At 35.7% G+C, this 23,552-nt stretch overlaps 1 protein-coding gene across 5 annotated transcripts in view; it reads left to right on the top strand.

Moving 5' to 3' along the window:
* The window catches only part of RNF111 (ring finger protein 111), a 51,024-nt gene extending 30,140 nt beyond the window's left edge, over positions 1 to 20,884 (top strand). For 2 of the 5 annotated variants that reach the window (XM_085303336.1, XM_085303333.1), the window contains exons 5-14: positions 4 to 204; positions 1,627 to 1,946; positions 2,573 to 2,828; positions 4,174 to 4,531; positions 7,698 to 7,823; positions 8,588 to 8,714; positions 16,510 to 16,602; positions 17,539 to 17,634; positions 19,161 to 19,288; positions 20,043 to 20,884. In XM_085303336.1, coding sequence (XP_085159462.1) covers positions 4 to 204; positions 1,627 to 1,946; positions 2,573 to 2,828; positions 4,174 to 4,531; positions 7,698 to 7,823; positions 8,588 to 8,714; positions 16,510 to 16,602; positions 17,539 to 17,634; positions 19,161 to 19,288; positions 20,043 to 20,160 — 1,823 coding nt within the window. In that variant the 3' untranslated portion in view covers positions 20,161 to 20,884. The remainder of the gene's footprint in view (positions 1 to 3; positions 205 to 1,626; positions 1,947 to 2,572; positions 2,829 to 4,173; positions 4,532 to 7,697; positions 7,824 to 8,587; positions 8,715 to 16,509; positions 16,603 to 17,538; positions 17,635 to 19,160; positions 19,289 to 20,042) is intronic. The other 3 variants (XM_085303337.1, XM_085303334.1, XM_085303335.1) reach the window with 3 other exon arrangements.
* Positions 20,885 to 23,552: the final 2,668 nt, after the last annotated feature.

Raw genomic sequence — 23,552 nt, 5'->3', positions numbered from 1 at the left:
TAGAGCCAACAGTTGTGCCAACCACCTCAACCAGAGTGGAGTCCCAGGTTGTGAGTTCAACTTCCAGTAACAGTTCTAGTACATCTACCTCAGAGCCAGCCTCTGATGCAGCTCCAAACATCTCCAGCAGCCAGCCCCCTTCCTCAGCACCTGAGACTTTGACTAGTCTTCCCAATAGCAGCACTGCTGGTACTTCAGCTGGAGGTACAGAATAAGAGAGCCTTATAAAACTGTCACATTGCCTACTAATTAATAGCATAAAGGAGAAAGAGGAAGTTAATCAGATTTCTCTAGTTAAAATGCCTGTGAGCTTTTAGGACTGAGTATATCAGTAGTAAGTTGACATCAGTTAGACTTGCTGTGTAAACTTGAGTATCTGAATAAACTCTCCCTAAAGATAAATGAGGTCATGGAGGAGCCACCTTCTGCTCTCATCTGTCAGGACGGTTCAGTTATAACTAATGGACCACATTGTTCGGAGGGAGGTAGAATGTAGTAGGTAGCGTGCCAGACTCATTCACTGGGAATGAAGTCTTCCACTGCAGTGTGTTGGAAGTGATGTGTGTGGTGTGGAGTTTTTTGTTTTTGATTGGTTTGCATTTAAATATATATCATAAGGAAAAGTGAGGGATGTGTATAGATTCCTTGAGTATCCCCACATAGATTGCTTGTAGAGCTGTATATGCAGGTACGACAATTACTAGGCTTTGTTTAAGTGAAATTTTTCTTTAGCAGTATTGATAATCAAWAAAGAACTGATAACTTGGAGAAGTATCTGGAACTTGTTAGGAAGAACTTCTTCCTGTTGAGCTACTAGACTAAGTTTGAAGTTGGAAAGGATCATTAAGCCATATACCTTAATTTCTTGTTTATCAGAAACCAATTGCTTTCGTACTGGCCATAGAAGCCTACTTGACAGTGGGTTTTCTGGGAGGAGGTGGTTTTAGTTGATTAGTTGGAGGCTGTAAGTTAAACATTGGCCACTGATTCAAGGTTTGAGGGAAAGACTAGATCTCCTTTTTTAAAAAACAAAGCAAAACAAACAAAAAAAACACACAGAACAAACCTCTTAGCAACCACCTACAATAGAGCAGCCACCTTCTTGGAGGTGGGGATTGCAGCTATGAGTAACTGTCTCTCCCTTTTCACTATTATTGTATTATTGTGGTCTTGGGATGTCTCACAACATCTCTGAAAGAAACATCAGCGCTCTGCCCCTTTCTGCAAGTCAGAGATGGGTATGTGGGGGGGGGGGACGACTGAATGACCACATTTGCACATGAATTTGAAGACAAAGTGTGAAAATAGGTCTCTGCATGCTAGTTACAGAGACAATCTTTTCTCTTTTTCCGCTGATAACTGCCTTAAATTAGAGTAGTAATAAGGCAGGACTTTCTCCAATAGCTGTCATGAGTGCATCCACCTGAACACATATGGGTATGTACATCACCAGTTGTGGTTCATTAGCAGGCATAGCTGAATCATTCTTTTTGTATCCAGTTTACATATGTGTTTGGTTTAGATCTGTTTTCCAATCTGTTAATTATTTAATCAATGTTTTTATTTCAGACCCTGTTTTACAGTGATCAACTTACTAATTTCTTAAACATTTTGTTTAATTCCAAGATGATATAAGAAGAACTGCATCTAATACGACACTGGAAACTGGCCCTCCTGCCATGCCAAGGTTACCATCATGCTGCCCTCAACATTCTCCATGCGGAGGACCTTCACAGAATCATCATGCATTGGGACACCCCCATACAAGCTGCTTTCAGCAGCACAGCCACCACTTTCAACACCACCACCACCACCACCACAACCCTCACCCAGCTGTTCCGCTGTCTCCTTCATTCAGTGATTCCAGCTGCCCTGTTGAAAGGCCTCCTCCAATGCCTGCACCTTGTGGAGCAAGCAGCAGTTCTGGCACCAGTTACCACGACCAGGCACGTTTAACTTTTGTGACTCCCTTTGCATTTTCAAGTCATTATAGGTATGAGAAAATAGAATAGGATTTTCTGTAGATTTTCAGTTTTCTGAAAGGAAAACTTAATGATACACATACAGCAAAATTAAAAATGAGCAAAAAGTCATAACCCAATAAATAATTATTTGTAGCTGATATCCTCTTGATTACGGTAAGATGATAGTGACTTCTTAATCAAAACAAATATTAACACTTCAGGATAYACTCTGCAGATCATAAAGCAGCTGAATGTTTTATAAAAATGTAAGGGGAGAAAAATTCAAGTCTTGTTTTTCTGTTTGTAAAAAGTATGAGTTGCTTTTCTAAATACTTACCTCACGTACTTTCCTCACATACTCACCAATTTATCCAAAATAGGGGGGTTTTATGCAATGTGGTGTTATTTAATCTCTTTCCCTAGATTGAAAAATTTAGGAATAGGAGAAGTTAACTATATCCTAAGGGTTTGTTCTGGAACATTCTTAAAATGCAAAGATCTGATTCCTGGTGGTTTATGATGGTATAGTTTTTATCACAGTGTATTTGAAGGTGATTTTGTTTTCAGTGTTTGAAGAACTTTTGACAACAGATGGTTTGTTTACACAGCAGGCATTGCCAGTAGACTTAAGCAGCAGTGGTATAAGAAGTCATGGAAGTGGTGCTTTTCATGGAACATCTGCTTTTGACCCCTGCTGTCCTGGTTCTTCATCCCGAACTGCAATTTATGGGCATCAGGCTGGTGCAGGTCCAAGCCAGTCCATAACAATAGATGGATATGGATCAAGTATTGTTGCGCAGCCACAGCCACAGCCTCCTCCCCAGGCATCACTCTCCTCCTGCCGACATTATATGCATTCTCCTTGTAAGTACTGTCATTCTGACGGGTGCGTGGGGGGGGACCAACACAAAAACAGCTTCCCTGACATTATATGAAGACTTTTACTATCCGTTTGCTTCAGTCTTAAAATTGGCCTGACAAAACAAATGTTAAGAAACGTATTTGAACAATTCAGTTTTTTGTGTCAAGGAATTAAAAGTGGCAAAGTTAAGAAGCAGTTCTTGCAATAGACAAATTTCAAAAAAAAAAAAAGGTGTATATATTGTTGTGCGAACTGGTATGTTGGGAAAAGGTCTAAGACCTGACTTTTGGTTAACCATTATGATGTCTGGAATACTTTTTCTTTTTTTTTTCTTTACTACTTTAGATGCATTTGAACTTAAATGTGCCTAATTCCAGAAAACTTTCTCTTTTCTATTGCATTTGTTTTAATTATGTAGTTCTGACATACACATTAAATTCTGCTGTCTCCTGTTGTTTGAGATAAGCAGCCTCCTAGATCCTTTACAAATACTTTTTATTATTTACTAAGAAAATATTTTTCATGCTCTTAGTAATACCTTTTCCTTTTTTCCTTCCTTCTTTTTTTTTTTTTCTTTGAGTTCTGCTTGAGCAGGCTGAAGGAATCAACTAATTGGTTTTAATGTATGATTGTGAAGACTGAGAGTCTGCATTTTAGTGTCTCCTACAGAATTCAACTTAATAGACTTGGGAAAAACGTAGTATTAAAAAGCCTCCCTCCTAGCCCAGAAGAGTTATAGATTCCTTTATTTAGTGTATTTGGAATCTGAAGTTGGATGAAGCTGCCACGAGGTTGTGTGTGTGGGGTTTTTTTATTTTATTTTTTATTATTATTTTGTTGTTGTGGATTTTTTTGTTCCCCTCTCCWTGTCCCCTTCCTTTTGATTCTGGATTTCCTTAAGGAAGGGCTTTCCTTTTTTGCCTTGAACAACTGCATGTATGTACTTCACGGGAGGTGTTTAAATTAATTTTGTGATTGTGAAGGTGGCTTAGTGCTGAAGAAAACCAGAAATCAGTGTTAAATGCTATACAAACTTGAAACAGGACTTCTCCTGTTTTCTTTCTGCATATTTCCTTCAGCTTGCATCACACAGCTGTTTCTTTTCTTCTCACCAGTATTAGCAAGTGGAGTATTTTTGGCTGCTGGAAGTTTGGATGACTTTTAGGGTATACCATTGGAATCACTCTGTTAAGTTTAATATTCTTACAGTATTCCTGTGTTGCCACTGTTCACATTGTTAATACTGACGTATGCGTGAAGATGCTTCTCTCGCCTTCTCTCTTTTAAACATTTAATCCAGGAAACTACCTCTGACCAGATTAAAAGTACTTGATGTTTTCATTGCAGATGCTTCTTTGACCAGACCTCTTCACCATCAAGCTTCTGCATGTCCCCACTCTCATGGAAATCCTCCTGCACAGCCACAACCTCCTCCTCAAGTAGATTATGTTATTCCTCATCCAGTGCACCCCTTCCATCCTTCAATCTCCTCTCATGCATCTTCTCATCCTGTTCCACCTCCGCCTCCACCACCAACTCATCCTTTAGCCAATGCAGCTGCTCCGCTTCCACAGCATCTTCCAGCTACACACCAGCCTATATCCCATCACATCCCTGCAACAGCACCTCCAGCACAGAGGCTGCATCCTCATGAAGTGATCCAGAGGATGGAGGTCCAGAGAAGAAGAATGATGCAGCACCCAACGTATGTCACAAATGTACTCAGAACAATGTCTAAACATATAATTCGTTTCCCTCAGGTTTGTAAAATGTTGCATATGAATCTCAAATTGTAATTGCATGGTTAGGAACTGTTAGAATTAAACCATGGTAAGAACTGTCTTCACATAACATCACAGCTGGGTGAACACTAAGACTAAACTTGTTCCTTTACTTCTCTCAGCAGTGCCTTCAGGTAAGGCAAGAGGTACAGTGGGGTGTGGGAGAGGTATGAAGCTCATGCCTCTCTTGCCCATTAGTTTTCCTCCAGAGAACAGGCAAGGATTACTTTTCAAGCTAGACAGCCTAGAAAGTAAGTCATAAGCTGTAAGTCATACTACTGAATTTGTTCCTTGAAAGTGTATTTTGCCTTGTTGATAATGTTGAGATTCTTTTCACATAACTAATGTTTTAAAATAACTTGACAGAAGGGATGACTTACCAGGTCTTACAAAGATTGAACTTTAGACATCTATCTAGCTTTACTGTACTTCTATGTTTTTAGAAGTGGGGAGTAGGAAGAGAGTGAGTAAAATCTGTATTAGAATGTGACCAATATTGAGATGTAGCTTTAATATTTTTTTAAGAAATACTACTACTGTTGTTAAACTAGACATGTGACATTAGTGTCAGCAGTGATCAGGTTAGTACTGGTTTGGAGTTCAACCACAAAGTAATTGAATTTTTTTTTAATTCTAGAAATAATGTTTTTAGATATCTAAGAACTACAAGAATGAGCATTCCAGTTATTGCTCCTAACTTGGTTATGCAAATTCTACTGGTAACTAATTTACAGTGGTTTTAAAGGTTTTAAAGGATTTAAAGATAAACAACTTTTGAAACAGTTTTTTCAAATACATTTGAAAAAAAATGTATAGGCAGTAATTCTACTCCCTCTCAAAAAGCAATTACAGAACATACTTTTGTTTCTTTTTTAAGATGCTGAATTTTGTGAAAGTCTGATCACGAAACTAGAGATGGCATGCTCTTTCTAGGAAAGAAACAGAATCCTCTGTCATGAAAATTTAGGTCTATTTGAATCTGGATCTGTTCTTTTTGTCATCYTTGCTATGGAAATGTCATAACCACTAAACACCCTAATCTAAATCCAGCCTAAACACACAGATGTACCCCTTGTGTATGCCTGTGATTACACAGTTGTACTCCAAAACTAATTTTAGAAGCTAGGACATTCAAGCCTTTGAAAGTRGAAGAAATTTTAAGGAGAAATAGTGGTAATTGTCTCATCAATTCTGGAAACTTTCTGATAGAAATGCTGTGATTTTTGGCACTACTTTGCCTAGTGGTTTTTCTTTGTACATACAGAAATTGTAGCCAAAGATTGTTAATAAGTTGTTCCTTGAAACTCTCTCTGGTCACAAGATCAGACTCTCTGAGGTCATGAGTCTCAGGCAGTGTTTTCTGTTGCTCAGTGAGCCTTTTCCTCTATAGGTTTGTTTTGTACTCTTGAACTTATTCATCCTTTGTTCTCTTTTTCCCTCTAGTACTCATGCAAATTGCATGCAAAACTAGTCTTGCAAATGTCTTAGCCTAACGCAGTATAAACTATATCATATTCTTATAAACAGAAATTTGAGTATTTTCGGTCTATTACGTAATACAAAGTTGAGATCACTTTATTTACAGTATCCTGGAGGTGGCCAGACTGAGATTTCTTGTCCCAGCATCTTGAAGAGTTCTTGGGATGTTGTTTCATCCTGTGTTTCTAGAAATACCATGGGATACTAATGGTCTTATATATCTTCTGTCTAGCAATACAAGACTTCTCAGGCTTGCAGGCAGAGAATGGTTAGAGTCATTTTCTCACTGTAGTGCCACAGGTGTGGATAAAGCAGCTGTAGCTTCCTTTGAACCTTGATCAGACAAAATATGCAAAAGTCAGTGTGTGAGGGTACACTGCATTTGTACAGCATGCACGTTTTTTGTTTATATAAATTTGATCACCCACTTTATGGTAAGATTGTGAGCTAAATAGCCAGGAGTCTTGCATTCACAGAATATAAAGTTTCTTTTAAATTAAGATGCAGCTGTGTATGTGTCCTCATTTTGAGAAAAGTGGGCATATTGGCATTCAGTTTTTAGTAAAGGAACTATGGAGGTGCTTTTGTTATGTTCCCTTATTCAGATATGTTGCTCCAGATCTACAGTTCTTTGGAAAAACTGAAGGGAGTTAAGACTAGGAGTAAGTTCTACTGACCAGTCTATTCATGTATTGGTCTCTGCCATTGTGGAAAAGTCATACTACTAGTGTAACTTACACAAGTTTGACAGATGTCTTTGGAGAAAAGCATGTTTGCAGTGATGAGAACAATGGACAGTAAAATAATGTTAACTTTCTAAGCATCTCCATAAATTTATAAAATGATTAATCTATGCTATCAAGTAGTTTAAGATGACRCTTAATCTGAAGGCAGTGTGCTGCTTTTGGAAAAATCAAGGTTCTTACTTGACCTAGAATAAAAACTTATTCTCTGCATTGAATGCAAAGGAAATAAGAATACTAGTAACTTTTTTTCTGTAAGTGGAAAATGGTAAAGTAGCAAAATTCAGCCAGCAGGTTTTTTTAGAAGATTTTGTCCAAAATTTTAGTTGCTTATACCAGTTGGCGTTATGAAAGTTGTGTGCTAACATGAGTTAAGACCCAAGCATGTTTCAAGGAAAATATCATCTAATTAGTTTAATCTTTACTTAAGCTTTTCTCTAGTACAGTTTTATTATAAACAAACTAAGAATGTGGTCTGTAGCACAGATGTGAATCACTCTGAATCTTTACTTGATTATCATGTGAATTGGACTGCTTTCCATCTTGCAGTTTAAGGTTAGGATTAAAACTGTCAGGTCCTTCTGTCTTCCTGTCTGGTAGATGAGGCCAGATTACAGTAGTGAAAGCTATTTGTAGCGTATCTAGTGCATCACCATGTATGAAACTATGATGCATTTCGTATTTGAATATTATATCTGTATTATAGTTAGTTTCTAAGTTATCTCTAAAGTTGAAATTAAAATACAGCATAGCATATTTTATTTTAGATTGCTTCTAGTAATTCAGAATATGACAGTTTGATTACAAACATTACTTTCTTGATACTAAAAATTGATGAAGTTAACTGTTGCTGTTTTATATTCTCTAGACGTGCTCATGAACGGCCTCCTCCACATCCTCACAGAATGCATCCCAATTATGGTCACGGGCATCATATTCAYGTGCCTCAGACAATGTCTTCCCATCCTCGACAAGCTCCAGAGAGGTCTGCCTGGTCAGTAATTAGATGCTATTTTCGTGTTTTGTTACTTTACTCACATGTTCTCAGAACAAAAGACCTAAGATGTGTTGATAATACTGGCTGTGATTTTAAAGTGCTGTGTGTACATGTAGTTTAAAATGCGTAGATGATGATAGGCTTTGAGATGTTGCTTATAATGCTCAATGTCTTTAATATGTTTTTATTAATATAAATAAATTTATTTAATATTAATCTATTAAATATTTTTATATTTTTATATTTTATTTTATTGTATTTTATTTTTATTTGTCCATTGCTTTTAAAAATGGAATTGAGTGATACTGACTGCAGTTAAAGAACTAATTTTAAAATATGCTAGTAGAATATTACTGAAGATTGCTCTTGCATTAATGTTTTTCATAAAAGTTCAGATCTGAGGTACAAGCTTATTTAAAATTACATTGAGCATGAAGACTGATTTAAATTCTGCAATGTATTTATTATCTGGATAAAAGATATTTTATTATTAGTTTTGAACCATAAGGGAAGAGGTGCATGTGTGACACTTCTGTGCCGTTCTCTGTAGCTCATCATTAAAGTGGGAAGACTTTGTGGTAAGACTAAGATGGCTTTTTGCAAAGTCTAGGTTTTTTTTGTTTTTTTGTTTTTTTAAAAAAGTCTTATATAAAACTGCTGTGTTGATAGCTGAGCTGTGTTGTACGCTTCCCAAAGCAGTGGAATTGTATCTTGGAGCAAGATATACTTTTACTATAATGCCACTTTCATTCATGTGACAGGGAACTAGGAATTGAAGCTGGTGTGACTGCAGCTACTTATCCACCAGGGCCCTTGCACCCTCACTTGGCCCATTACCATGCACCTCCTCGACTTCATCACTTGCAAATAGGGGCTCTTCCTCTAATGGTAAGGAAATAGCTTGTGAAAAATTGTGATCATTGGTTGTTGCTAATAATTTTTTTTTTTTAATTTGTCAGGAAAATTATTCTGAAGTTTATTGCATTTAATTGGATATGGATAGATTGCTGTACAAGTTAGTGCTTCAGCTGAACAAGAAAATACTTTGTATTGCTCCCAGATAGGTCACTAGAACAGACTGGTGTCTAGTAAGATAAGAATTTAGGACACTAACATTTCTAACTTCAGCTCTTATAAACTGAAACATACCTGAATTAAATTATTTCTTGCATCACAATGCATTGACCCTCTGCATCTGATTTTTAAAGTTTAGATTCTTTAATGAGTTATAGAATGTTAAAGGTACCAATTTTCTACCCAGTGTTTGATGATTAACACAGGTGCTTTTTAAAAAAATCTGTATACAGCACAACTGTAATTCCATCTAAAAATTTGGTTGTTTTCAGATAATATTTGGTTTCCATCAACCTAATTTTCCTTGTGATAAGTAAAAGCTTGTAGCATGAAGTGCTACAAGAAACAAGAATGGGAGAGGTGAACTAGTTCCTTGTTACACTTTATCTACAGTAGAAGATAAAGGAATAGAAAATAAAGGTAAACCTGAACAATTAGGTGTATGACTTTTACAGTGTGATATTTTTGAAAGAATGTTCTTTAGCATTATTTAGAACGTTCTTAACATGGTTCAATTAAAATTCACCACAACATAAATCTAGTTTAACTCAGTGTATTTAGACTTCTCTATGTGGTATTTTAAGTGGTTAACTCATTATTTAACCTGCTTACTACTAATCAAAATTGTGGACCTGTTTGTAGACAAATGCATGTTGATTTTTAATTAAAATTTTAGCAAGTCTTACACATCCTAAATTACCTCTATTGGAGGTAAGAACTGACGTCTAGAGATTGAATTGCAAGTTCTCAATCAGTGCTGTAGTAGTAGCTACTTCTTCATAGTTYGTTCTTACATTGCTTGCTCCTTGCTACTTAACTAACATGATGATAATCTGCAAGCACTTCAGTGATGATTCAGGACTGGTAATTCCTTGATGCATGGATTGCTTACCATTGATTTCTTGAGCAATCTGTAGAATTCAGTGTTTAGATGTAGTCACCAAAATTCTTATTATGTATAGATGATGCACAGGAAAGAAGATAAATTACATTTTTCTACATGCTTCTTTGGTTAGATGTCTATTTTTCAAATGGATGAAAAATTGTTTGCCTCTTTCACATTTATTTCAGATGGTGTACTGTAAGGGATAACCTTAGTTGCTTTAGTTTCTCAAAAGGAAAGGGCCCCTCTAATAGTTCAGTAATTTGTGATTGCATTAGGAGGTATTAAGTCAAACACTGTGCCTTTTTTAAATCTGTTTCTGTCACCATAGGGCTAATAAGTTAGTCATTTATTTTTATTAATCCTGTGAAGCATCCAGAAAATTTAAATTTACCTGATCCACATATCATAGTATGCTGAGAAAATTAAGTAAATTAAGTTTCATAGGACAATCTTTATAACTCAAACTTTTTGCAAACAAATAGCTGGGACCTCATTTTTAATTTCTTCTTAGCAGTAGAAGGAAGRATCTATGATAGATACCTTCAGAAGTGTTTGCTGAATGTGTGATAAATATTTTAGGAAGAGTTGCCCTTCTCAATAACTGCTGCTACTAGCTGATCTGAAAGTTAGAGGGAAAAGGGCTCTGTAACTCTACAGAAACTTTTTAAGTATTTTTGTAGAGCTATCTAATTCTCAGTACAGTAATTCATGAATCCCTGGATGGAGGGATTAAATGAAGTGGAATTGAAGTTGTGTGTATTTTGAGGTTTGGTACGCATTATACCGACAGCATGTTTTGCAGTATGTAGGTAGCCGTAAGCAATATTTTCTCAAATGTTTGGGGACTGTTTTGAACCCTGCTGTGATCAGATCAAGTGTTAGACTTTTGAAGTTGTGTTCTGAGTCTCAGACTAATTTRAAGTGTATTCTGATTACATGTGATAGAAGAACATAAAGACACGTGAGAGCACTGCCAGCAGTAACGTGTACAGTGAGCTCAGAGCACTAAGAGTGTCTTTTGGTGGTTCTACCCCTTCTGTGGCAATAATGAAAATTGAAGTTTTCTTCATTTATGTGTGCATGAGTGCAGCAGATCTGTCACCATAATTGTCTCGTGCCAGGCACCTCGTTGAATATAGAGCAAGTACTCAAGTTTTTTCATCTAACAAACTTAATTGGATTTTACCTGAAAACATTCATTTAAGTTATTAATGAGCAGCAGACTAGATTGGTGCTGTAACTTTTTTTTAGGAACTTCAGGAATTTGAGGAAAGGAAGGAGGATCTGAACTGTGATCAATGTTAGCAGAAGTACTTTCTTATGATGAAGAAAGGCTATACTAAATAGCAATTTACAAGGCTCATTAGCTGCATTTTTGATGCAGATGTCATCAAATGTTGATATTCTCAATTCTTAGGTTTTTTTCCGAAATAATTTTAAAATAAGTCATGCAGTAACTCAATTAAAAATTGATTCATATTGAATCCATACTCCAAAATAGCAGATTTTCTGATAGGACTTTGCATCTTCTGTCTCTTCAGGCATGCTAAAACCCTTTGTGGTCTGACAGTACCAGAAGGGGCATAATGGATGATTTAGGCTATAATGACACTAGTACTGTGATAAATCAATCTCAGATTTTACTTGAATGAAGATAATCTAAGTCTTCATCTAGTCAGTGCTGGCATACAGATTGCAATTTTTATCCTGGAGGAGACAAAATGATAAAAATGCATTGGGGAAAAAATTAGTGTTCAACAGCTCTGGTAATTTGAATAGAAAAGGAGATTTTATTTCCTCCACCTTCTCTTAGCTTGATTGAGGCTACTTTCACCAGTTTAAATGTTGTGTCAGAATAAATCCTTTATGAAAAGCAGTTAAAAGTACTTCCTTTTCTTTTACCTAGACAAGGATTAGGCTGTTTCTCTCCTTGAGTTAATGCAATTACTTTGATCAAGGTGACTCTTTCTTGGAGGTGTGTGTGTGTGTGTGTGTGTGTTCCAGCTTGGGAAATCTAAGTAGCCTTTGAAAGTTTCATCTTCCATCTGAGATAATCCTTCTCGGAACATACTGCTGTGACAGATGGGAAGCCCTTTGCAGGGGAGAGGTTGAGTGAGATGCTCTTAAATGCTTCCTTTTTTGAAAACCAGGGAGCGCAAAATCTAAAGTTGTTGGGGAGTCTGGGGTGAGAAATGGGAGCAGACAAATGATATCACACCTTGTAAAACTATTAGTTTGGAAGCCTCACACAATATTGGGATTTGGTGTTTAGCCTCTGTTTTAGCCTCTTGACTCCAGCTTTCTCTGTCTCTCTCTCTATCTTGCTCTCTTACACTTAAAAAAAAAAAAAAAAAAAAAAAAAACTACTCCCTTTTTAAAAAAAAAAAAAAAAAAAAAAAAAAAAAAGTGTCTCCTATATTGAAAAAAACAAGGGAAGAAATTTAACCAGACTTTACGGTTTGCTAGCTATGGACCAGGGTTGATGCAAGCCTTAAGACTTCCTAACTTGTCTCTAACTAGCAAGCTGCATTCCAGGTTCAGAGGGAGATCTCTGGATGTTCATTCAAAGACATGGTTACTCACAGTAACTTAACTTTCCTCAGGTGTTCTGTACTCAGCTTTCATATGCTATCCCCCTTCCCCTTTTTTCTCCTATGTCAGAGCCATCTTTACACCTAATTGTGGAAACTGGGAGGGGTTTGAAGACATAGGCCAGTAGGTTCTAGTACATTCTGGTGGATGCACTGATCAGAATAATCTAATCATGCATGAGATGTGCATTCACTCAGAGTACAGTCATACAAGTGTCACATCTCTAATATGTAACTGTTCTGCACAGCAGCATTTTAAAAATTACTATGAAATATCTTGAGGTAACTGGCTCAAGTTTAAACTTGACCTGCAATACTTACATCAAGTTACAATTTTAGGTTTGAAATAGCCTTGACTAGCTGTATCATGTTTAACTATACATTTTTCAAATATGAAAATAAAACTTTGTAGTGCAGCTTTTTTTTTCTTAATATATATGATTTACTGGTCTTTCAGGCTTGTGGAATATAAATGATTGAAGAGCTCATTTTATAGTCTTCTCAGAGGTACAATTAGGTCTTCAGCTATGCAGCTAAAAACACCTTCCTCATTTCCACAGCATCTCTTTAAGAAAAATGCTACTTTTTTTCTTGCTTTAAGCTGACTTATTAAGGTATTAACTGATCAACTTCTTTTTGAGTATTGATATGTATCTAAGCAGGTAATTGGATAAGCATATAGTGTTTTAGTAAGTGTGGAGGTCATCTTTAATGTGAACCATTGAGTGAAAGGTTGGGATGAACAAGGTAAGTGGTAAAATGCAATGGAAGGCTCTCTCTGTTAACAGTGAGTAATAGGCGAAAGAATCCTGGAAAGATGGAGGGTGTTAAAAAGGAGGCTAGAAAAGAAAACATCTTCCCTGCAGGTTAATTCAAACTGCTTCAGAATGTCAGTGTTGTAAATGATTCGGACTTTGTCTTGACTTTTTTTAGTTGCTGCAATTTTTCTTGATAATGGATAGAGTCAATAGAAAGTGCTAAACCAGAAACCAGTAATACTTGTTCTAGAGGAACAAGCTGTTCTTGGACAGACTTGTAGCAGACTTTGCAGATATAAAGTATATTATTTTAGTGTATGTATTATAATTTAACTGCCTTGAAAAAATACATAGAAGCATTTAGCATAGTCTGGCATTACCTTTCTAAATTCTTTGTTATATTTAATTTTGTCTTGATAGTAACTGTCAAATGGATTTTAGTTAGGCTGTTSTTAGGCTTTACTGATCTTCCCCTCTTCCCCATCCTCCCCCCAGCTGGTAGTCACAAACATAATTAGGTAAGGTTTTGCTGTGCTAGCGGACTGCTTGTTCTGAGATAATAGCACCAATTTATCTGTACAGAGGTGTTTGTTTCAAAATAGTGTTATGTTTGGCTGGAAACGTAAGCTGCTTTTTCAGAATTTTCCATGAAAGAGCCTGTACGTGATGGAGGTTATATACCACTCCCAGTCATGATAATGTGACAGTCTTGAGAAGTTTGTCCCACCCAGTGTTCCTATTGTATATGTGTTATTCATTGCAGTATGTACTCTGAGAAGATTTTAATTGTTTCTGTAGTGTTAAAATTAAGCTTAGTAAGCTTGTTAGTAGGTAGCTGAATTGCTTCCAATGGAGAAACCTGGCTGGCTGTGTATTACTTCAGGTGATAAACTCTATCCTTTGAGGCAATTAGGATATAATTATGTAAGCATGTGGTAGGGAAACAAAGGCTTGTTTGTATGTCTGTGAAATTCTTTTAAATTTTGTGAAAGTTCCTTTATTCAAGAGGTCTTATCCTTCTGAATCAATCTAAAGTATGATGCAAATAAAGTCCTGTTTCTTATCCTTAAATGGCTGTGTTAAGAACAAGTAAGTTCAAAATGATGAACAAAAGGAATTTGAGATTGTTTCAGTTTCCATCCCAAGCAACTTATGGATTGGTTACATGGCTCTCTAGCATTAGAGTGGGGTGCCATAATGTGCTACTACATAGTGAGCTGGAACTGCCTGTGACTTCACAGCTTCTGCCATGGTGCAGTGTTTCCTTCTCAGGTGCATGGTTTTCTAATGGACTGTTTTCAGATCCTGGTGCATCAAGAAAACAGAGATGCCCAAGACTAGTTAGGTTTTGTTAGGGATTTTCTCTTCCCTAGGTAGAGGTGATCAATTCATAGTGTATTAACGGACAATGGAAACTTCCAAATGATGTCAGCTGCACCTAAATCTAGTAAAAAACCTGTAACCACAAGTACATTCGTATTGTGGATCAGTGAGCTAGTTCTTTAATTGTATTTTCTATAATTGGAAGACAAAGTAGAACTACACGGTTTAATGAAGGGTGGATCGTAAATCACTGATTACCTAGGAGAGATTTCTTACCACTGTAAGGTGTTTTTTCAAATAACTGTATCTTTGTGCTCACTATCTGCACACTGAAACCCCTTTGTCACAGCTACAACTTAAGTCTTGTCAAACAGTAAGACCTGTGACACTAACAGATACTACAGATCCATGAAATATTTTAGCAGATGAATGTACATTTCTTTCTATATAAATTTTTTTATCTGTAATCTTATTGAATTCCATGTATTGGTAAGTAATCTCTGAATCTATTTTGCATGTTACATGACAACTTAGATCTTGAATTGGTCCACTGTTGGACTTTGCACCAGTCATTCTGTCTTGCTTAACTCCCATCTCCAACTCTAATTAGTAGTTATTAGAAGCCAGAACAACAGATATTTTTGTTACTTTTGAGAGGGGCACTTCCTGTGTGTTATCATTCTGGAAATATTCTGAGAATAAAATCACTGGTTTCTATTACTCTGTTTTATTAAAAAATCTGATATTGTGGCTGTGTTTGTGACTTGGTCATCAGCTGACAAGCCACATGTAAAGCACTGAACTTAAACTAGGCATTCTTGTTTTTGTTCTTTAAACAAAAGAAGGCAGATATCTTTGCTAGCTCTGTCAGACTTTAATTACCAGACTAGATTTGAAAAAGTTGAAAGGTAGTGTATTGATCTGTTATGTTGTATGAATAACTTTGTCTAGGCTTTCACACAACTCATTCATTCAGTTTCATATCTTTATGTTAAGCTTAGACTTTGTGGGAAATAAGTAGCACATAAATATCTGACTTCCTAGATAATATTTGGGATGTTTGATTTGCTAACAGCCTAATAAGGTGTATTCTGAGCCACCACTTAAAGCAATAAGGACAGCACAGAGGGGAAAATATTTCTGGAATACATAACATTATTTCCAAACTAGTCTCTTCCACAGACCTTGTATCAGTGCACTCTGCATGTTCCAGTAAACTGAGTCTGCTGATTATTTTGAAGGTTTTCTAACCTCTTGCTTCTGGAACATTTCTAATATAGTCAGTATTGTTTTCAGGGGCTCAAAATGGAACTTGGAAGCCCTGCTATAAAGGTGGTCCTTGGCATGTTAACTACCTTTCCCTGTTCCTGTGTGAAAAGTGCTGGTGATTGCTGTGCCTGTAGGGTGTATCACTGGACACCGCATTTTGTTCACTGTTAGTATCCCCTACTATCTAAGGGAACCAGTGGATGCTTGAGTATAGAATATATTTAGAGGTGCCTATGACTTTAGATTATCAGGTTTATCCAAGTTTTCAGTATTACTTTTTTTTTAATTTGCCTGTAAAGTTGAAGTATGTCTTCAGGTGTTTGGTTGCTTCAGTAAGATAAGAGTATTGGTTACTTTCTAGACTATTTGCCTTGTTTCTTCTGTGGTACCAAAAACTTGTGGTTTAGAAACCATAGCACGTCCTATTAGTAAATTCTTGCGTAGTTTTGAGTTTTGCTTACAAAAATGCGTAGATATTTATAGCATGTTTATACAAATCAGATTGAGATTGTGAGGCTTGGTGAGTGAGACCAAGAAATACGCAATTCAGATGTGGAGAGATTATAATAGTAGAACTAGTCTAACTTTTGTTCTGCTTCTGGTTATAGTTTAGAGAGCTGAGCAGTATTGTGTTAGGTGGTCAGTTGGAATTTTATGTTTAAGCAGGGCAGTATGAGTGAGTGATTCAATAAAAGCAAAAGGATCTTGCATTTTACAAAGTGAACAGTAAAATACTGAAACTGTTCTGAATAGGTTTAACTTAACGTCTGCTGTTTGAATAGGTACCAGACATGGCGGGCTACCCTCACATCCGTTACATTTCATCGGGATTGGATGGAACATCATTCAGAGGCCCTTTCAGGGGCAATTTTGAGGTTTGTAATAGAACAAAAATAGATATATGCCAAACTATGTCATGAGGGAATATGGGGAGGGTGTATGTTAGAACTAGTTCTATACGTGGATATAAAAGAAACATAAAATACCCTTAATTTATAGAATAACCACATAATTGTGGGCTGGGAATAGATACTGAAAACCTCTTGAAAAGTCAGTAAACAAAAGGTGCCCTRGACCTTTTGCTAGGTCTTTTGTTAGGCTTAGGTGGTTATTAACACTACATTTTGTTTTTTGCTCCCCTCCCCASTAAGTAGGCTATAGCACTTCGCAGGATATGTTGGTAAAAGGTAATAGTGTGTTTGAATAACCATGCCAGGACTCTCCTAGTCGGAGTGAAACTTGGCAAATTTGATAGTGCTGTCCTGTTTATGTAGTGCAAGAACTTTTTTCTTTTCTTTTTCTTTTTTTTTTTAAAAAAAAAGATCAGATGCAGAGAGTTAATGACCTAGTCCACTGAAAACGTCTTCAGTGACGTCTCATGGTTCTAATCAACTTATTGCTGGAGAATAAGAAATCAGTCACTGTATTTCCACCTAAGCCACTTTTTTCTAAGCCATAATGACTTTTAGAAAGCAAATATCTTACTAGCAGATTTTAATTGTGTTGTCATCACTGGACACAAGTATGTGTGAACATACTGATAACCATTTCTAGCTGACAAAGTTCCTAATTTTTAGTAGTAAAATAATGTTTCCCGTGTCTTAAAATATTGAASAGTGTTGTGTGTGTTTATGGAAACYCATCATTTTTTCCTGCACAACATTCCCTTTTTTGTACTATCTCTTGACTGTACTTTTGGGAATTGACAAACATTGTTATTCTGTGAAAGAATTAGAATAAAATTAATATTTATTCAAAATAATTGAAGTGTCAGTTCTTACATTGTTTCTTTGTTCCTTGATAATTTTTAGGAGCTGATTCATTTGGAAGAACGATTAGGCAATGTTAATCGAGGAGCAACACAGGGAACTATAGAAAGATGCACATATCCACATAAATACAAAAAGGTGAGGATTTCTTAAACTGTGGGCTGTGTGTAATATCTTTGAAGAGATGATAATGCTTATTTGTAGCTTAAATCTGAAGAAATGTCAGCTTCAAAGTAATGTTTTTCCATATGTTGCAGTTTAAAGCATTGTAAGCAAAACTTAAAATACCACTTCTAAAAATGAAAATTGGTCCGTGTGTTAATAAAGAGCTACTATGACTTGAACAAAGGTGTTTTTTGTGAATACAAGATCAAAATACAGCTTTTCTTTCTTATACTTGCACGTGCAGATACCGTATGAAGATAAGTGAAGAGTAATCTTGCTCTTTAGAAATGTAAACAAGAAATGGGAAAATCCCCATTTCTACAGATAATGGGGAAAAACAGATACGCCTTTTAAACTTACTTGGCTAAGAAGCTTAAAATTAAAAAAAAAATTAAAGCTTGATGGCCAATTTCATACATGCTATTTTGCTTAGTTCTGCATTATTTCTTATCTTAAATTCATTTCCTCCTGTACCTGTTTTCCAGATGAATCAGTATAATGTTCCTTTCAGTTATCAACTGATAAATTTACTGTGCTTCTGAGTTGTGTGTTTTACGTTCAAAACTTTATTTGGTTATCTTAGATAATGGGATGGGGGAAGTGAGATGAGTGCAGATGTAGGGAGAGTAGGAGAACTGAAGCTTTCAAGGTACCTTCTTTGGTATTCAGGAAAGTTGGAAACATAATCCTCTCTTGAATGCATCTTTTGAGGTTGGAGAAATATGACTTGGATTTTGTTTCTTTCCCCATCCCAGTAGTGATGGTCAGCTGCCATTTTCAGCCACATTGTTTAATAACTTGTTCAGCTGTTTTGAATAGCCTTGACTTTTTTTTTTTCCTCCCTCTCCTTACCACTAAAATGAAGAGTAATGAAATAATTACTGGTAGTTAACATTGAAGCCTGTCAACAATTTAACTCATCAAATAAAGTAATGGCTTTTTTAAAGGTAAGGGTTGTAATAAATTATTCTTGACACACAGTTGGTGTATACAGTTTTTTCTTCAGTTTTTAAGAACAACTTCAGATTTTGAAGGCTTACAAATTTTATACCTGAAACAGAATTTTGGCAATTCGAGTTCTTTCATTTGCAGTTTATTATACCATTGTGTATGATTCCATCCACAAAAGTGTTCTTTCATTATCTGATGAATTGTGATTTAAGGTACTACTTTTGAATAGGAATATTTTTGGCCTCTTTTCATGAATGAAATGAAGATATTTACACTTAGACAATAAATGAAAGAACTAGTTGCAAGATTACAGAATTATATATTCACAGTTCACCAATCTACTTTGTAATTCAACGGGAGTTAAGTCTGATATATATTGTGGTTTTTTGCTCCAGGTGCTAGTTCTTGGTTCTGTTTGGTTCAAATGCATTTGAATAAGTATTCCTCAAAATGTGAAATTGTTTATCAAATGTTTTCAAAGTATATGTTGAGTATGTATTAAAACAGATTTTACTCAGTTTGTCAATAATGTCATCTCTACTAATAAGGTAACAACTGATTGGTTCTCACAGAGGAAACTGCACTGCAAACAAGATGGGGAGGAAGGAACAGAAGAAGACACAGAGGAAAAGTGTACCATCTGTTTGTCTATATTAGAGGAAGGTGAAGATGTCAGGTAAATAGTACCATTGAATATCGGACTATAATGCAAATGCTCTGGCTTTGAGGCCGTACTTTGTTATGGTACACTGCTCTTGGCAGCACTTCATAGGCTAACAGCTATGGTTAGCATTATCTGTCACTGTAACCAATAAATAAAACAAATATTGGAAGAGTTTTTTAGGAGTTATTACACTAGTTTCATAATCTTCCCTCCAACTATGATTAAAGATGTTTTTAATTAAAAATGCTCATTGTTCAGTATGCATTGTCTTTGGGGAGAATGTAGATTCTCTTTTATGATCTTCAGTAAGTTGACTGTCTATCTTATAAGACAAGCCAAATTGATACTCTTCTAAAATATATTAGAGAACATGCTACTCATATTTTTCATTTAAGTCCCACAGTGCTACAGCATTTTGGGCAAGGAATTAATTGAGTGTACTAATGTATCAGATTTAGCTTTTCTGGAAGCTTAAACTGTACTTCTTAAACTGTAACAGATTTTAAATCAGGCTAACAGTAGAATCAGGCAGTATTGTATAGGATAGTTGTTTCTAACTTACCTGATGCTTCACTTCATTGCCTGTATTAATTTCTTCTTGGCACTAAAAAAAAGCAAGTTCAACAGTTGGAAAGGCTAGTAAAGCTTGGGGGGTAGGAGGAAGAGTAGACATGTCAGTGGCAAAATCCACGTTATCATTTTTCCAATGGGTATGTTGATATGCGAATGTTTTACTAACACAGATGTTTTTCTGTTCTAATGACAGGCGCCTTCCATGTATGCACCTTTTCCACCAAGTATGTGTAGATCAGTGGTTGATTACTAACAAGAAGTGCCCCATTTGCAGAGTGGACATTGAGGCTCAACTGCCTAGTGAAAGTTGACACCATTTTCCAGAACTCTTGTCCTCCCTCTGACTCCCTTTCATCCTTACTGGTACTGCAGTCAACCAAAGATGGCATGACTTACCTGCGCAGATTTGGAAGCATTGAACCTAGAGTGCTGGCTCTGCTATATGGTACAACTAATGCTAGACCTACAGTTTATGTAGACAGTTGAATTTCAGTGTATTTATAAAACCTTTTTTTGTTTAGGTTTTACATTTTTTTTTTCTTTTAATTCATTACTGTATTTTTGCATGGTTCCTTGTATTGCATTTGTTTGCACATATTATGGGCTTTGTGACCCCAAACTTGCAGGCAAGACTAGCTGCTTTAGTAAGTAGAATTGTGTGGTCTTTTTTTTTTTTTTTTTTTTTACATAGTATCAAGCTTTGAAAATATGATTTCACTCATTACTAACCTTGGATTCCTTAATTTAATCAATCATGTATTTTAGTTTAATGTATAAAGATCATCTAGAAAGGATAATATTATGTATTGAGACATTCCTTAATTAGGAAAAAATGGCTGCTGTATGTTAACAATATCAGTTCTGAGTCAAATACCATTCTTAATACTGGGAACAGAATATGAACTATATTCAGTCTGACTGATACATATGGCATACTCGTCACCAGAGTTGTGTCTAATCAGATTTTTGTGTTGTTTTAAACTTTCAGCACAATGCAGATATATTTGAATGTCAATATTAAACATTTAGACTGCTGTTCAGATTGTATTTATCATTTTCTTCCTATGTCTAGAAATTTGAATCCCTAACTTAATATTTGCTGCTGTAAAACAGCTCTAATGAACACTAAATGTTGATTTCAGTTAGCTGGATTGTAGATACTTGCAGATTGAAAGAATTCTTAGGGAAATGGAAGAACTTAGAATCTTTGTTTGGTCTTCTGCTAACTTGAAGTATCTGCACACATTGGGTTTTTGTTGTTTTATGAAAGAAACATTCAATCAGGACTTAGAGCTGCAGGTTTTTTTTTTTTTTTTTTTTTTTTTTTTTTTTTTTTTTTTTTTTTTTTTTTTTTTTTTTTTTTTTTTTTTTTTTTTTTTTTTTTTTTTTTTTTTTTTTTGCTGGGGGGGGGAGGGGCAGATATACATGCATCCATAGAACTTCTAAAGATCCCAGGCTTGCCTTGGGATTTTTATTAGTTTTAATAAAATTAGCTAAATTCACCTGTCTCTTGTTTTATTTTTTAATAGTAAATTGAAAGCCTGTAAATTTCTGTAGAAACTGAGACACAAATTATGTGGTTACCTAGTTTTGCCTTGATCATAGATTTCCTCTTTATAAATTACCAACAGTCCATCACTGATTGAAATATTTTCTATAGTTAAGATTTGCTGCATAATATAGTATATAGAATTAAGTTATAATGTACTAACATTTTGCCTTTGGAGGAAGTTTTAATCCACATCAGGACTCAAGTTGCTTATCAACGTTCTTTCACACATAATAGAGTATAGTTTATTTAAATATGCTCAAAAGATGCTGAAGATTGCAAAAACATTGAGACAGTATTACTGTCACTTTGGAAAAGATGTTCCTAGGGGATCATATATGAACATGTCAATAAGCTTGCATTAAGCCACCTGCTTTGTAAGTGGATTGAGTAATAAATACCTTCAGTTTCTCTTGTCTTTGTCTTTCATAATCAGATAAATGTAAAACAGTTTACAGTAAACTTAGAAATATTATGTTTACACTAAAAAAAGATCCATTTATAAATATGAACTTACCTATTTTGATGCCTGTGTTTTGTCTGGTTAAGCTGCTTCCCTTTTTATTTTTCTAATCTGTTAGGAGTAGCATTTTTTTCAATGCAGTGTCTATTGCTGGCAACAGACTTAACACCTCTGGCACTGAAGCATTAAGTGGGGAGAAATTTTTATCCCAGCATGTGTGATGAGTGGACATTTTCAAGCTTAATTGCATTGCTAAAACTGAACTTAAAAACCACTTTGTGTTTGTAAGATGGGGGAATGTGGGGGAGAGGCAAAATGTGATTTGACTGCTTCAAAACCTGACATGGTTTTATGCTAAAGCTTCTTGAACATGGTGGCTGCAGGAATCTGAAAGTGGGTGTGAAATTGAATCTGCAGTGGTAAAAAAGGAATACAAGTAACTGGAAGGACTGAACAGCAGACATTTCCCATTCTTCAGTGACTATTGAATAAAGGAGGGAAGTTAGTTGACCGGTGGTGCTTGAAGTYTGATGATATTCACTTCTCTTAAAGTTTCCAAGAAGGTACTTGTGAGACATGGGATGAAAAAAAAAACCCAGGGCCTGTAAAATAATTGACCCCCTGGGTATCTGATGGAATCCATTTTGGCTTCCTTATGGGACAAAGAAGCACAGGTTTTGGGGATATTTTTTAGGAATTCTTTTATGCACCTGCTTTGGGTGCCTGGTACTAGAGGCATTTTAGTGGCCCATGAAATTAGTTGTTTAATAACTGCTACTGATACTGTCTTGCTTTTAAATGTATGCATTGTAATGTGATGTTGAACACTTAGGTATTTGCCAGGAATCACAGTGTTCTGGTCTTATATGCTATTGCAGGGGCTAACAAAGCTGCAGCCTACTTCTGTTTCACAAAGTTGTGACTTGACCATAATTTAAGGGAAGGAAAATGAATAGGCTTTTGATTTTCAAAATTTCCGCCACTTACTGTGCTTTACATGCTTAGATGCATTGCCTTAAGTTTTCTGCAGCATCTTTGACTTTGAAGATTCTCAACAGTATGCATCAAATTACTTTTCATATAAAATTCCATTGTCAAAAGAAATCCTTTTGTATGCGATAAATAAAATGTTAGACTGGTATCATTCAAAATCTGTTTCTTATGCAAGTTTTTTTTTTCCTTTTTGTGTTTGTGCTTTTATAACTCTTATCTGAAAAAAAAATCACATACTTGTATTCTTACAGATACTGTCTAAGAAAAAATACACCCGGGAAAAGACCAATATTTACCTACAGCTAAATCTGTTGATAGTTGGTTTGTCATTTAACTGCAAAACAGTAATTTGGGAAATTTGCTCTTATGAAAAGCCGATTTTGGGAGATTACAAAATAATTGTGCAGAATTATGCTTTTCTATCAGTTTAGGCAGCTACTGTAGTATCAAGGACTTAGAGTATCTCAGGATCAGGACTCAGTTTGACTTCAGTCTCTTTAAGAACTGACTGTACAACAGGTACTTAAAAAATATTACTTTTTAGGATGCAAATACTGAATTTTTCTAAATCTTTGCACTACAGCTGCCTCTGTGCCTGTACAGGTGAGGAAGTCTTCAGCATGTGCATCTCATGGGTTATGTTCTTCAGGACTGATGTGTTTGTTACAAAGGAGCCAGTTCACTGAAAAGTGAGACCA

Source organism: Rhea americana, unplaced genomic scaffold (assembly GCF_003343005.1).
Source record: "Rhea americana isolate MKP2758 unplaced genomic scaffold, rheAme1 scaffold_2, whole genome shotgun sequence".
In the NCBI taxonomy this organism is placed as follows: Eukaryota; Metazoa; Chordata; class Aves; order Rheiformes; family Rheidae; genus Rhea; species Rhea americana.
Note: the sequence above shows the minus strand (reverse complement) of the source record. Positions and strands in the feature narration are given on the sequence as shown.